General features: G+C 45.1%; 3 protein-coding genes across 6 annotated transcripts in view; all 3 read left to right on the top strand.

Moving 5' to 3' along the window:
* Positions 1-5,585, top strand: part of LOC140120788 (uncharacterized) — a 44,014-nt gene extending 38,429 nt beyond the window's left edge. Inside the window, exons 9-13 of the mRNA XM_072139731.1 lie at positions 126-343; positions 1,465-1,573; positions 2,283-2,453; positions 2,538-2,661; positions 4,252-5,585. Coding sequence (XP_071995832.1) covers positions 126-343; positions 1,465-1,573; positions 2,283-2,453; positions 2,538-2,661; positions 4,252-5,558 — 1,929 coding nt within the window. The 3' untranslated portion in view covers positions 5,559-5,585. The remainder of the gene's footprint in view (positions 1-125; positions 344-1,464; positions 1,574-2,282; positions 2,454-2,537; positions 2,662-4,251) is intronic.
* On the top strand, positions 216-15,739 carry LOC140120865 (uncharacterized). Of its 4 annotated transcripts, none has more exons than XM_072139868.1 (4): positions 216-343; positions 11,088-11,212; positions 11,477-11,858; positions 12,671-15,739. In XM_072139868.1, the coding sequence occupies exons 3-4, from the start codon at positions 11,774-11,776 to the stop codon at positions 14,821-14,823; spliced, it is 2,238 nt and encodes a 745-aa protein (XP_071995969.1). In that variant the 5' UTR covers positions 216-343; positions 11,088-11,212; positions 11,477-11,773; the 3' UTR covers positions 14,824-15,739. The 4 variants fall into 4 exon arrangements, with proteins under 4 accessions (XP_071995969.1, XP_071995967.1, XP_071995970.1 ...); XM_072139866.1 differs by lacking the exon at positions 216-343 and adding an exon at positions 8,128-8,375 and having other exon boundaries at positions 11,078-11,212; XM_072139869.1 differs by lacking the exon at positions 216-343 and adding an exon at positions 8,128-8,375.
* Positions 8,680-15,892, top strand: part of LOC140120871 (uncharacterized) — a 67,088-nt gene continuing 59,875 nt past the window's right edge. Inside the window, exon 1 of the mRNA XM_072139886.1 lies at positions 8,680-8,703. The gene's annotated coding sequence lies outside the window, so the exon portion shown is untranslated. The remainder of the gene's footprint in view (positions 8,704-15,892) is intronic.

Below are 15,892 nucleotides of genomic sequence, written 5' to 3' on the forward strand. Positions count from 1 at the left end.
AAGTTTTCAGGAATTATTACCACATAACGTGACACCCGGCAGATTCTGAGGAAAAGGCTGCACCAGGGAGGAGAGAACTGGCATTAAGGGGGTTAATAGTAATAGGCGGCACTTCGTTGTTATGACAACCTGCACTGTGCTGGCTGCTTCCTGTTGTCACACTGACAGGAATGCTGACCAATCAAAGGAGGCTGTGGGGTGGAGCAGAGGGAAATGTGTCTGTGACTGTGATGTATATGGCAGAGAGCGGGGCCCATGTCTGTGTAGGGTCCTCGGAGCCCCTGTGCGGGAGCAGAACTTGGGCACAGAGGAGTCGGGAGCCTCAGGATAGCCCCAGATACAGGTAACGCCAAAGGGTTACTGTATATGGATACACACATCTATACAGGGTGTAACAAATAGGTCAGGGTGGTGGAATATCTCCCGAAATACACATCGGATCAAAAAACTTAAAGTATACGTGTCAAATATTTTTAAATTATCCATCCAATGTTACCAGACTCAACGACTTACATCCACCCCCTAGGGGTGGGGAAGGTGAAACTTTAAAATCTTGAAGGAAATGAACCATTTCTAATTTAGCCATTTTCACTAAACATGTACCTGTTGGCATCGGCGCAGCAATCCCGGCACATATCTATATAAAGCTTTACACGCCCGGTAAGTGTTATTAAAATAAAGACTTTTTAAAAAATATGGTAATTACGTTGCACGGGCGCTCCAATTCTGCACGCCTCCAGCGTGATACTGACCTTCTCTCCCCTGCTGGATCCTGGTGACGTCACACAGGAGGCGTGCGTAATCATGAGCTCTCAGCTCAGCTTTATGAAGATACATAGAGTAAATTAGTAAATTACAAATGATTGTTTTCCTTTAAATGGGAACTCAAATTTTTTTTATTGTAGATTCGGATTCCCCCAGAAAATAATCTACCTTCAAGTCATTTTCAAAGACAGATGGTGTTTTAATCATCAAAAAATGAAATTGGGCAAAAATTTGACTTCGAAGTCGAGGAAAAAAATGAAATATGCCAAAAAAATATGTGACAAAAATGCCAACAATACTAAGGCTACATTCAGACGGCCGTATGGGAGACGTATATACATCCCCCATAGGCTGGCAATGAGCGCGCGGCACGATATGGAGGGGTACGATGCAGCACAAGTGCGACATATATCCCACAAGTTAGTCCGTATATTCAAGGACCTCTTGGGTGGTCACTTCTCCAGAGGACTGGAATCTGTTGTCTCATACCTTTAGGCAGACAGAGGATGAACACATCAAAGCAGAGTATGCCCCCGTCTAAATACACTTCTCTATCAGTTATTTATTCTATATAAAATATGAACAATTTGGTGGAGGCTCGGAGATCTTCTCCCCAGCTCAGTAACTGAGGTTCTGTATGTCACCTAATGTGACCCCTGAATGACTTAGAACATCTCTTTTCCATAAATCTTCTTGCAGTACTAGATCCTTCCAGAACGTTCCACCGAGGATGGACAAGGACAGGAAGGAGACCACCAGGAGAATATTAGACCTCACCCTGGAGATCATCTACCTGCTGACCGGAGAGGTGAAACCCTCTATATTACAATGCCGCACTTTATTCTCATACTGTATAAATAGCCTCTACCGAATTGAACCCCCAAACACACACTGCCAGTTCGGAGAGTTTTTCTGATCAGGGGTATGAATGCCATGGACCACTGCATTTACTATAGTCTACTCTGAAAAACTTGCTCAGGCCTCAAAAGTGCAAGCGTGAAACAGAACAGGTCTATGAAGGTTTTACATACAGTTCTGGTGAATTTTACTACATTCCTCTTGCACCTAGTCATGCAACATGAAGCCCCCGCTGCTGCTGATTGGCTGGGAGCTGAAGGGAGGCTATAGGGTGAGTGCCAATTTGGCGTGGAAGGGTAGGGGATTATTAAGGTCTTGCTCAGATAATTCCCTTGGAGCCAAAATATTTAGAGATCCAGAGAATTAGCCTACCTGCATTTAACAGGTCACAAACAATGGCCCCATGGTCCATTGTCTGCATTTTCTGTGTGTCAGTGGCATATGAGGTCGCCTCGCATGCTGATGACAATAGAAAAAGACTCCCCGAGCTGCAAACTCAGGCAGAAATAGGACCTACTCTGAGTTTTTAGGCACAGGCATACACTGTGCTGTAGAAACAATGCCCATGTTTGTCAGCCCATCCAAATAGATGAGGACTTGATCACACATCCAATAATAACATTTGTTATTATTACTTATGCATCACTCTCAATGTACAGGATTGTATAATAGCGAAGAAGACTCCGGGTGACTCGGAGACTCCCCAAATCAATTTTCACGAATCAGAACAATGGAGAAGCTCTCAGAGCCCCATTGCCGAGAATCTACCTCAACATGAACAGAAGATCCTAGAACTTACCTCCAGGATCACTGAGCTGCTGAGCGGAGAGGTGAGCGCTGCCGGGAATGCTGGGACATTATATAATAACACAAGGGAGGGGTCCGGGTGATGACTGTGTCATTGTGTGTGTCAGGTTCCTATAAGATGTCAGGATGTGGCTGTCTATTTCTCCATGGAGGAGTGGGAGTATATAGAAGGACACAAGGACCTGTACAAGGAGGTCATGATGGAGGACCACCAGCCACTCACATCACCAGGTAGGAATAGATGAGCCTTATAGGTATCCAAGGACACTAAGTAGTGTAGAAGTTATCATATGTAGCAGAGATAGAAAGGACCTCCATGGGCGTAATATCATTAACCCTAGGAATCCAGAAGGAGATAGTAGTAGCAGTAGATTGTTTTCATGCGGTGGGAATAGAGAACCTAGCATCCAACACTAGGAACTGCAAAACTAAGTACTTATGCAACAGGGCTGTGGTGCAACAACAAAAGTGCTGCATCCATAGGTAATAAGAAGTTAGTAATCAGGTGGAGAGTGTCTCTGACCCCACCCCATTAAGAGGAAAGTTTGCTGCAGAAAGTTTGAAGAAAGGAGCCTTCTTTATCTCCACACCTCCAGCACATAGGCTCAGTATTCAGAAACATAGCATGAAGCCACCCAGTACCATCAGGAGAGAAGCTCTTTTCTTGGTAAGTCTTTTTCAGTGAGTGTAAATACCTCTCGCTTGGGGGTCAGGTCCAAGCCAAAGTTCAACCTCCCACAGGAGCATGAGTAGTGGTGGATGGTGATGTTGGCCAAAGAGGAGGCCATAGATAATGGAACGAGAGTGTCTAGTGGGACCATTCCCAGCACACAGTTGCTCAAGAGAGTAAGGTCATCCCAGAAGTCTGCAGGAGTTGGAATGGAACGTAGAAAGTACTGGAGTTGGAAGGAGCACCAAGGAGTGAGGGTTTGAACCAGATCTTGTTTCACCACGTCTACTTCCCGAAAGTGGAAAACCCTAAAGGCTCCCACACCTTGTCATACCTGAAAGATGGGGTCATCACGATAGGCTGAAACTTAGGGTCCCAAGAAATGGATACAGAGATTTGAGAGGGAGTAGGAGATGCTGTCAAAGGCACATAAGAGTAGGACCAATGGTTGTTGTTCAATTGTTTAAGAAGAGATGGAAGATGGATCAAACCATGGGGCAGCTGCTTGTGGCACTAACCTGTATGTTCACCCACACTTCGATACATGTTGGCGAAACCAGTCTAGGGCCCTGAATTTGTATGTTGTAGGAGCGGTAGTCAGGAGGTGCCAAGCCAATTCTAATTTGAAAAAAAACAAAACAGGTATGCTTTCTGACTGTTACAGGCTATGGGAACCTGTCATCAAGTTGATAAGTTAAAACCTGAGGACAGGTTCTCTTTAATCTCCATCTGGCTGCAATAAGTTTTGGAGGTTTGAAATAGTAAAGGCCATATAACGGGACATGGCACATTGCAGCTCTTAAAAACCTTCAAATATGCCTTTAGCCAAAACCATGTGCCTGAGCCATTTCCTACATCTGCCATTCATCCCAAAGCTTATGGTGATAGCAGCCCAATGGAAAATGAGATTTAAAAAAACGAATCTGGGTTTTAGAGAAGCAGGGCGTGGTATAGCAATTGTCAAGACACTTAAAGAGTTTCAGACCAAATAAATTGGGATCCAAAAAAATAAAAAAATTCTCTGAAGCTTCCGTCAATCGAATCTTGAATGAGTAGCTCACGTCTAATTATAGGCAAATAGGAATTCCAATTTTTGGATTCGTGGCGTATTAAAGAAAACTTATGAACTACATTTTTTTTAACCCTTACAGATCATTTTAGAAAGACGTTAAAGGAAAATGTCTTGTTATCGCTAAATTATAAAGTTGAAGACGTTGAAGAAGCAACTCAGCCGTTTCCAGAGGAAAACCTTATTATCATTAAAGTAGAACCTCAAGTTGACTGTACAGATCTATCAATAAGCCATGAGGGGCCTTCTCCTGACCAATCACAGATTTCTACCAAAACTATCAGTCAAGAAGGGGGCAAGTTTTTTGAACGTGATGAAGGTGGAAGACACATGAGCCTTGAAACATATAGAAGAAGTCCCACAGGGGTGAAGCCGTATCGCTGTTCAGAATGTGGAAAACGTTTCATCTCGAAATCAGGTCTTGATCGACATGAGAAAAATCACACAGGAGACAAACCATATTCCTGTTCTGTATGTGGGAAATGTTTTAGAGAAAATCGAATTCTCATTGCACACGAGCGAATTCACACAGAAACCAAACTATATTCATGTCCAGTATGTGGGAAAGGTTTTAACCATAAATCAAGTCTGGTTATGCACAAAAGAGGACACACCGGGGAGCGGCCATTTTCATGCTCAATATGCGATAAGTGCTTTACAAGTAAATCAAATCTCCTGAGACATGAGAGAATTCACATTGGAGAGAAGCCATATTTATGTTCTGTATGTGGGAAGCATTTCCCCAAAAAATCTGACTTCGTTAAACATAAGGAAAGTCACACGGGGGAAAAACCGTTTTCTTGTTCGGAATGTGGGAAATTTTTTAAAGTGAAAGCGAGTCTAATTTTTCACGAGAGAAATCACAAAGGTGAGAGGCCATTTTCCTGTCAGGAATGCGGAAAAAACTTTGTCCTTAAATCACATCTTGTTGTACACGAGAGAATTCACACAGGAGAGAAGCCGTATCAATGTTCAGAATGTGGGAAATGCTTCAAAGAGAAATCAAACCTTGTTATACATATGAGAATTCACACCGGAGAGAAGCCATACGGGTGCTCAGAATGCGGGAAAGGTTTTATTACGACATCGAAACTCAAGAACCATCAAAGAATTCACACGGGGGAAAAACCATTTTCGTGTTCGGAATGCGGCAAATGTTTTATGGTTAAAAGTCGACTCATTAACCATCAGAGAATCCACACTGAGGAGAAACCGTTTGAATGTTCTGAATGTGGGAAATGTTTTGTTATTAAAAGTCGACTTATGGTCCATCGGAGAAGTCACACTGGGGAGAAACCCTTCTCATGTTCGGAGTGTGGGAAAAGTTATACTACTAAAGGTAGCCTAAGGGATCATCAGAGAAGTCATAGAGGGGAGAGGCCACTTTAGTGTTTTAAATGATTTTACGATGAAATTTTGTATCTCTTTACTGAATTTACACCAAAATAAATTTTATGTTTATAATGAAGGAAAAGTTTTAATAATAAACGTAAGAGTCTTAAAGTATTTGGTGGAGGTAATGCGGTCACCTGGATCAGGAAATTTGTCTTGGATTTTCTGCTTTGCCTCCATGAAGTGTGATGACGCTTCTTATTTATTTCTATATAATGTTATACACTAAGGGAATGAGTAAGTAAGACAGAGCAGGACTATGAGCCTTGGTGATGGATCATGCACCAAGGACTCTGCTCTGTACATATAGATGGCGGCCGGTGATGGATCATGTACCATGGACTCTGCTCTGTACATATAGATGGCGGCCGGTGATGGATCATGTACCATGGACTCTGCTCTGTACATGTAGATGGAGGCTTGTGATAGGTCACATATCATGGACTCCGTACATATAGATGGCAGCAGGTGATGGATCAAACACCACGGACTCTGTACATATAGATAACAGCAAGTGATGGATCATATTGTCAAGTTTTGTTCTTGTTCACACAACCTCAGATTCTCTAGTACTAATAACAGTCACAGGTGAGCTCGAGAGAAGAAATCAGACCAAACAACTTATGGTATAATATCTCAACTTCTGCAAACTGCTAGGCAGATGTGATACTTTATTCACGTCACAAAGGATTTTGACAGAAACCCTCAGTGGGCTGGACCTGGCATAGTTAGCTAAAGATAAGAAGTAATGTCCGTAGTTCATTGGTTAGTAAATTACAATATGATAATCCCAGACACTAAGGCTGTTTCTTCTTGTAGTGGGCAGTATCGTTAATCAGCCAAGGCCACATTCTTTCACTGCACAGAGCTCTGTTATCAATCTTCATCCATAGTCTGGCCTCATCTTAGTTTTCAGCATTTAGCAAGTATATGAAAAATAAAAACATTTTCATTACACATATAACAATACTTCACACCTCCCACTGGTCAGGGAGACAGGACAAAGTATCGGAGTTGTCGTTGGTTTTGCCGGCCTGGACCATGTGCTCCCACTGCACAGGAGTTTTATACTCCACCCTGGTCAGGTGGTATCACCTCTCAAATCACTCTCCAGTTTACAATATAGCCATATAATTGGATAACATCTTACACCCATTTAACTATTACCTGCTACAGAGGAGAACTCTGGATCTCCTTGTAAGACTTTTGAAAACTGTATTTTTTATCTAGCGTTAGAAGCTTTGAGGCTTTAAGGCCTTTGTTTTACCTGCCAACTATACAAATAAGTTTTTACTCTTCCAAAATTGCTGGGTAGCTCTTAAGTAATGAATCACTGTCCTTCTAACGTCGACAGGAAGGAGGGATCCAGGTAGTATGTGCATGGGCGGGCTGCCCCATTCATCTCTGTGGAGCTAAGGGATATTGCAGATTATGGCGTTTGGCTATCTCCGTCAGCTCTGGTCATCTTGGGGTGCGACAAGGGTACATAAGACCCCCGTTCTCATATCCGATCAGTAAGGTAGGTGGATATGGCCTAACTTGCTTAGAATGGAGAACCTATTTAAGAGTCATAAACTGACATAAACACAATGTGACATATTCATCCCTGTTTTGAGAGTGTCAAATGTTATTATAAACTTTCACTCCCAGGCCCTTTTTTTTCTCTCTGAGATTTCAAATTGTCTGTTAATACAAGTATTTTAAAAACTTAAACTTAAAGGGGTGCAAAAATGGTAGACCAGTTCTCTTTTCTTTTATTTATGGTGTAATGGTGAGAGTTCATCCTTGTTCTGAGTTGCTCTCATGTTTCACCAACAAAGAGGCCTACCGGACATCATCCACATAGAGGTCTCTGGTAGGACATCACCCATGTAGAGACTTCCAGTAGGACATCATCCACATAGAGGCCTCCAAAGTGCAGGAGACGTGACCTGGGATGATGGAGCTGTATAAATAAAGATTATTATAATCCTCATTAGAGTTAGGTATCTTTATTCTGTCAGCGGTCATTATTTCTGGATTTGTTTTGCATTTGGCTGATAACACGGAGATGTTCCTGTCACTCACAACACTCCAGGGTAAGAGGATCCCTTTATCCTCTTACAGACGCCGGGTATAATAGTCCTGCACTGCAGGGAGTGACTTCCCACATGTAACTTACAGCTGACACCCTGCTACAACACCCAGGATCAGAGATAACAACAATAGGATTTTTAGATGATCTGACTGAATATTTTCAAAATTTCACCCATTTTTTTCCACTAACTTGAAGTACAATGTGTAAGGAATAAATCTCAAAATCACCTGGAAAAGTTAAAGTGTTCAGGAATTATTACCACATAACGTGACACCCGGCAGATTCTGAGGAAAAGGCTGCACCAGGGAGGAGAGAACTGGTATTAGTAATAGGAGGTGTCGTCATGACAACCTGCACTGTGCTGGCAGCTTCCTGTTGTTATACGGACAGTCATGCTGACCAATCAGAGGAGGTTGTGGGGCGGAACAGATGTAAATGTGGTTGTGACTGTGTTGCCTGCAGAGGCAGCCATTATTGTTTCCTTAAGGAGTTGTTATTTTTGTGACAGAGAGTGGGGTCTATGTCTTTGTAGGGTCCTCGGAGCCCCTGTGACTGTATGGCCCGGAACTGACAGGACCTTGAACAGAGACTTGGGCTGAACAGAGGAGTCAGGAGACCCCCGACCATCACATCACATGATATCACACTGCTGCCAGAGACAGGAGAGAGAAAGAAGTGACTGCAGCCCCCACACCACCGCATGAAGCCCCCGCCTGACAGGAGAGCCCGAGCTACAGGTAACCCCCCGCCTGACAGGAGAGCTCGAGCTACAGGTAACCCCCCCCCCCGCCTGACAGGAGAGCCCGAGCTACAGGTAACCCCCCGCCTGACAGGAGAGCCCGAGCTACAGGTAACCCCCCGCCTGACAGGAGAGCCCGAGCTACAGGTAACCCCCCGCCTGACAGGAGAGCCCGAGCTACAGGTAACCCCCCGCCTGACAGGAGAGCCCGAGCTACAGGCAACCCCCCGCCTGACAGGAGAGCCCGAGCTACAGGTAACCCCCGCCTGACAGGAGAGCCCGAGCTACAGGTAACCCCCCGTCTGACAGGAGAGCCCGAGCTACAGGTAACCCCCCCCCTGCCTGACAGGAGAGCCCGAGCTACAGGTAACCCCCCGCCTGACAGGAGAGCCCGAGCTACAGGTAACCCTCCCGCCTGACAGGAGAGCCCGAGCTACAGGTAACCCCCCGCCTGACAGGAGAGCCCGAGCTACAGGTAACCCCCCGCCTGACAGGAGAGCCCGAGCTACAGGTGACCCCCTGCCTGACAGAAGAGCCCGAGCTACAGGTAACCCCCTGCCTGACAGGAGAGCCCGAGCTACAGGTAACCCCCCGCCTGACAGGAGAGCCCGAGCTACAGGTGACCCCCCGCCTGACAGGAGAGGCCGAGCTACAGGTAACCCCCCCGCCTGACAGGAGAGCCCGAGCTACAGGTAACCCCCGCCTGACAGGAGAGCCCGAGCTACAGGTAATCCCCCGCCTGACAGGAGAGCCCGAGCTACAGGTAACCCCCCGCCTGACAGGAGAGCCCGAGCTACAGGTAACCCCCGCCTGACAGGAGAGCCCGAGCTACAGGTAACCCCCCGCCTGACAGGAGAGCCCGAGCTACAGGTAACCCCCCGCCTGATAGGAGAGCCCGAGCTACAGGCAACCCCCCGCCTGACAGGAGAGCCTGAGCTACAGGTAACCCCCGCCTGACAGGAGAGCCCGAGCTACAGGTAACCCCCCGCCTGACAGGAGAGCCTGAGCTACAGGTTACCCCCCACCTGACAGGAGAGCCCGAGCTACAGGTAACCCCCCGCCTGACAGGAGAGCCCGAGCTACAGGTAACCCCCCGCCTGACAGGAGAGCCCGAGCTACAGATAACCCCTCGCCTGACAGGAGAGCCCGAGCTACAGGTAACCCCTCGCTTGACAGGAGAGCCCGAGCTACAGGTAACCCCCCCGCCTGACAGGAGAGCCCGAGCTACAGGTAACCCCCCCGCCTGACAGGAGAGCCCGAGCTACAGGTAACCCCCCGCCTGACAGGAGAGCCCGAGCTACAGGTAACCCCCGCCTGACAGGAGAGCCCGAGCTACAGGTAACCCCCCGCCTGACAGGAGAGCCCGAGCTACAGGTAACCCCCCGCCTGATAGGAGAGCCCGAGCTACAGGCAACCCCCCGCCTGACAGGAGAGCCTGAGCTACAGGTAACCCCCGCCTGACAGGAGAGCCCGAGCTACAGGTAACCCCCCGCCTGACAGGAGAGCCTGAGCTACAGGTTACCCCCCACCTGACAGGAGAGCCCGAGCTACAGGTAACCCCCCGCCTGACAGGAGAGCCCGAGCTACAGGTAACCCCCCGCCTGACAGGAGAGCCCGAGCTACAGATAACCCCTCGCCTGACAGGAGAGCCCGAGCTACAGGTAACCCCTCGCTTGACAGGAGAGCCCGAGCTACAGGTAACCCCCCCCGCCTGACAGGAGAGCCCGAGCTACAGGTAACCCCCCCGCCTGACAGGAGAACCCGAGCTACAGGTAACCCCCCGCCTGACAGGAGAGCCCGAGCTACAGGTAACCCCCCCGCCTGACAGGAGAGCCCGAGCTACAGGTAACCCCCCACCTGACAGGAGAGCCCGAGCTACAGGTAACCCCCCGCCTGACAGGAGAGCCCGAGCTACAGGTAACCCCCGCCTGACAGGAGAGCCCGAGCTACAGGTAACCCCCTGTCTGACAGGAGAGCCCGAGCTACAGGTAACCCCCCGCTTGATAGGAAGGGCCCCCTACCCAGTTCCACATCACATAGTGGCCCCCTCATTTCTGATGCACATGATATTGTGCCCCAAGTTCACCCTGAAATAGTGGTCCTTGCATAAAATAACCCCCCCCCCAACAGCTCCACATATCATGTCCCTAGCAGCTTCTCATTATATTTTCACCCCAAAGGAGCTTATCCTTATATAGCGGCCTCTCACCTACCCTTTCCATGATGCTGTTTCATAAAATTTAAACAAGGCACGTCACCACACTCCTCTGTAGCTGTTCTCTCCTCTGCTGCTGTGTGTGGCTCTACAGCCAGCTCCTAGGATGACATCATGTCATGGCGGCCTCTGCTACACACACAGCAGCAAAGGCTGATGACTCTTCAGAATCTTCACTTTATTCAGCACCAGGGAAATCGGGACCTGCCCCACCAGATGATTGTGTGAAAGTTGCGAGTTTCCATGCCAGCAATGCTACATCCTATTTTAGGGAAGGATTAGCACCCCCAATGGCGTCACACGCCACATCCAGCCAGATGAGTCAGGGGATCCACATTTATCAGTTAGTTACTTTCTACATACAACATATTTGTATTCTCCATGTGGTGGAGGCTCGGAGATCCGCTCCCCAGCTCAATAACTGAGGTTCTGTATGTCACATGATTTGGTCCCTGTGTGACTTAGAGCCTCTTCTTTCCATACAGTTTCCTGCAGTACTAGATCCTTCCAGAACGCTCCTTCTCCTGAGTGACCCACTGAGGATGGACAAGGACAGGAATGAGACCACCAGGAGAATATTAGACCTCACCCTGGAGATCATCTACCTGCTGACCGGAGAGGTAAACTCCCATATTCAATATTATATCATCGTCAACTTGTCAAGTGTGTTAACATCATCATAACATTAAAACATTAACACTTACGTTAACATTGCGTTGACCTTGCATTTTATAACTGCAAATGTTAATAGCAATATAATAAGCTGCTGTATTGTGTTTCAAAACACAATGTAACTGACACGTGGGAACGCATCTTCAAATGTATCCATTAAGAAGCCCAAAGTAGTCAGATTTTTTTAAACTTGTATTTCTCTACATACACAGAATTGCACAATAGTGATGAAGACTCCGGGGAACTCAGTGATTCTCTACATCCATCTCCATGAGTCAGGAGGATGGACCCAGAGCCCTATCACCCAGCCTCCACCTCATTCACTGATACATGAGCAGAAGATCCTAGAACTTACCTCCAGGATCACTGAGCTGCTGAGCGGAGAGGTGAGCGCTGCCGGGAATGCTGGGACATTATATAATAACACAAGGGAGGGGTCCGGGGGATGACTGTGTCATTGTGTGTGTCAGGTTCCTATAAGATGTCAGGATGTGGCTGTCTATTTCTCCATGGAGGAGTGGGAGTATGTAGAAGGACACAAGGACCTGTACAAGGAGGTCATGATGGAGGACCACCAGCCCCTCACATCACCAGGTAAGAGGAGAATAAAGTGAACTTGTTTTTTTTGAAGCTTTGCATTTACACGTTACCCCTTTCTCTCCACTCTGGGTGCAGAGGGGCACAACCAGTGTAGGGCCATTAGATTTAAGGCTTTATACATCTTCCTTTCTACCTTTCCATCTAACCACTTCTACTGATACCACAGACCCAGAAGGGTATATAGGTAATATTATTTACATTTTCTTGCCTTTTTATGGAGCTGCAGTTTGCCCCTTTTTCTGTAGTCCAATGAGGCTTAGACAGTCTTTCTCTATGGCTGTTCGATCCGGGACTTTCCCCCTGGCCCCATGTTGGCCGCCAACAAAAACCTGCGTGCCACTCGGAATTTATTGATCCTTCTGTTCCAAATCAGAGAAAAAAAAAAAAAAAATATATATATATATATATATATATATATTTATCATGGAACTACAGTGCTTTTATCTATTAGCCCCACCCCCCAGGTACTACACTTAGCTTTCATTGTCTTATCATAATTTGGTTGTATTTTTGCAGCTCTTCAAGGGCAATGTAGAAATAAACTAAATAACCTTTCACGTGGTGAATATATACATGTATTTTATTTTCGGTGCACAGTGAAAGAATGATATGCTTTCTTTGATGTCATGTAAGCTGTGAGCTTGGAGGTCATGCAAACATTAACTCCTCAAGTCATATTCAGAACATAAGTGCACCTCGAACTGCACCAAAAACTCTGCGTGAGATTAAATAAGAATGTTAAAAATATTGTTGGGCATTTAGAAAAATAACATCACTAAATATTTTTTCTCTATTATCCCTCACAGAAAATCTTAGTAAAAATCTAGAAGAAAATGTCAAGTTATCACTAAGCTGTAAAGTAGAAGTCACAGAGCGCTCTCCAAAGGAAACCCAAATTATCCTTAATGGGCAACCCGCACACGACTGTACAAATCTTTCAAACAGTCCCCTAAATCATAGGGAAACTCCTTATCAGACACAGATTTCTGCCACAAGTACAAAGCAAAAAGATGGTAAAAGATTTCAATGTGATGAATGTGGAAGATGGTTTTTAAATCGCATGAATCTTGCTAGACATAGGAGAAGTCACACGGGGGAGAAGCCATACTCCTGTGCAGAATGCGGGAAATGCTTTGCCCGTAAATCAGGACTTGATCAACATGTGTATCGTCACAAAGGAGATAAACCACATCCCTGTACAGTATGTGGGAAAGGTTTTATAGAAAAAAGACATCTTATTGAACATGGGAGAACTCACACAGGGGAGAAGCCATTTTCCTGTTCAGTATGTGGGAAATGTTTTGCCACTAAGCCAAGGCTTCACAAACATGGGAAAATTCACACAGGAAACAAACCATATTCCTGTTCAGTGTGTGGGAAAAGTTTTATAGAAAGAAGACTTCTCATTCAACATGACAGAATTCATACAACAGAAAAAGCATATTCTTGTTCAATATGTGGGAAATATTTTAAAATGAAATCGGCGCTGCTTCAACATGAAAGAAATCATACCAGGGAGAAGACCTTTTCGTGCTCAGTATGTAACAAACAGTTTGCAGATAAATTTAATGTTGTAAGACACGAGAGAATTCACACAGGAGAGAAGTCCTATTCATGTTCTCTATGTGGGAAGAGCTTCACAAATAGGTCAGACTTTATTAAACACGATATCATACACGCCGGAGAGAAACCATTCTCGTGTTCAGAATGTGGGAAATCCTTTACGTTAAAAAAAAGTCTCATTATGCATCAGAGAAGTCACACAGGAGAACGGCCATATTCATGTCGAGAATGTGGGAAAAGTTTTTTTCACAAAGCACATGTTGTTGCACATGAGAGAATTCACACAGGAGAGAAGCCGTATCCATGTACAGAGTGTGGGAAATGCTTTACAGAAAACTCAAGCCTTATTAAACATCAGAGAATTCACACAGGAGAGAAGCCATACACATGCTCGGAATGTGGGCAATGTTTTAGTACGAAAACCAAACTCCTGGGTCACCAGATAAGTCACAGTGGGAAGAAACCATTTTCATGTTCTGAATGTGGGAAATATTTTAATTCTTCAACTGGTCTGAAGAATCATCAGAAAAGTCACACCGGAGATAAACCATTTTCATGTTCTGAATGTGGTAAATGTTATATTTCTAAATTTAGCCTTGTGGACCATCAGAGAAGTCACACTGTAGAGAAACAATTTTCATGTTCTGAATGTGGGAAAGGTTTTACTTCTTCGTTAAGTCTAAAGCGTCATCAGAGAACTCACACTGGAGAAAAACCATTTCCGTGTTCTGAATGTGGCAAATGTTTTACTTTTCCATTTAGTCTTAAGAAACATCAGAAAATTCACACTGGAGAGAAACCATTTTCATGTTCTGAATGTGGAAAGTGTTTCACTTCTAAATCTAGCCTTATTGACCATCAGAGAAGTCACACTGGGGAAAAACCATTTTCATGTTCAGAGTGCGGGAAATGTTTTACTACTATGTCTATTTTGAAGCTTCATCAGAGAACTCACACAGGGGAGAAACCGTTTTCATGTTCTGAATGTGGCAAAAGTTTTTCTTATTCGTTTAGTCTCACGAAGCATCAGAGAATTCACACTGGGGAGAAACCATTTTCATGTTCTGAATGTGGCAAATGTTTTACTTTTAAATACAGCCTTGTGGAACATCAGAGAAGCCACACTGGAGAGAAACCATATCCATGCTCTGAATGTGGGAAATGTTTTACTTCTTCATCTAGTCTGAAGCATCATCAGAAAGGTCACACTGGAGAGAAACCATTTTCATGTTCTGAATGTGGGAAATGTTATATTACTAAATCTAGATTTATGGACCATCAGAGAAGCCACACTGGAGAGAAACCATTTTCTTGCTCAGAGTGTGGGAAATGCTTCCATAGTAAAACTAACCTTGGTGGTCATCTAAAAATTCATCTGGGAAAAAAGCCACTTTAATCAAAATGAAAGCTTATCAGTATATACAGTACAGACCAAAAGTTTGGACTCGCCTCATTCAAAGAGTTTTCTGTATTGTCAGGACTATGAAAATTGTAGATTCACACTGAAGGCATCAAAACTATGAATTAACACATGTGGAATTTTAAACTTAACAAAAAAGTGTGAAACAACTGAGAATATGTCGCGTATTCTAGGTTATTCGCCTTTTTCCTTTGATTACTGCTTTGTACACTCTTGGCAAGAAGGACTGCATGATGCTTGTAACAAGGGTTGTAAGATCCGGCTCGTCACAGTCCGTAAGCTGTTGGTACAAGTCGATGAATAAAGGAGTTGTGAAACCTCCGTCCAACAGTTCATCTGGCGGTAACAATCTATAGATTAAACCGATTGCACACTGGGCCCTCTTTGATTATATTGAAAACATTAATAAAGCAACAACATAATTTAACATATTTAATAAACAACAGTTTATTGTTCATGTAATCCTCCTCAAACATCACCACGTAGCAATTTTCATACATTGGGGCCATGTTTAAACCCATGGCGGTGCCACATTTCTGTACAAAATATTTGCCCTGGAAAAAAAATAATTGTTACACAGTACAATCTCAAGTAGTTTCCTTAGAAATGTTGATCTTGTAATGTAGGATTGCTATCTATAAATCGTTTTACACCATGTTGTAAGGTGTAAAGGCTGACCGCATTTATGTCACTCTCTTGTATATCAGTTACACCCCTAAACACCCCCACCTGCAAAAAAACGCTATTACCTTATCAAGTGGCTTAAATATGGAGATAGTGGATGCAACTCTCGGTCTGGGGAATCAAATAGGGTTTTATGCACTTTGGGTAAGATGTGTAATAAAGTGGCAAAGGAACACGATGGGGGTCATTTACTAAGGGCCCGATTCGCGTTTTCCCGACATGTTACCCGAATATTTCCAATTTGCGGCGATTTCCCCTGAATTGCCCCGGGATTTTGGCGCATGCGATCTGATTGTGGCGCATCAGCGCTGGCATGCACATGACGGAAATCGGGGGTCGTGGCCGAACGAAAACCCAATGG

Source organism: Engystomops pustulosus, chromosome 3, assembly GCF_040894005.1.
Source record: "Engystomops pustulosus chromosome 3, aEngPut4.maternal, whole genome shotgun sequence".
Classification (NCBI taxonomy): domain Eukaryota; kingdom Metazoa; phylum Chordata; class Amphibia; order Anura; family Leptodactylidae; genus Engystomops; species Engystomops pustulosus.

Bases quoted from the DNA above. Each gene is read 5' to 3' on its own strand.
- LOC140120865 (XM_072139868.1), top strand. From the start codon at position 11,774: ATGGAGGAGTGGGAGTATGTAGAAGGACACAAGGACCTGTACAAGGAG. The intron at 11,859-12,670 runs GTAAGAGGAGAA...TATCCCTCACAG, and splicing joins CCAGCCCCTCACATCACCAG to AAAATCTTAGTAAAAATCTA.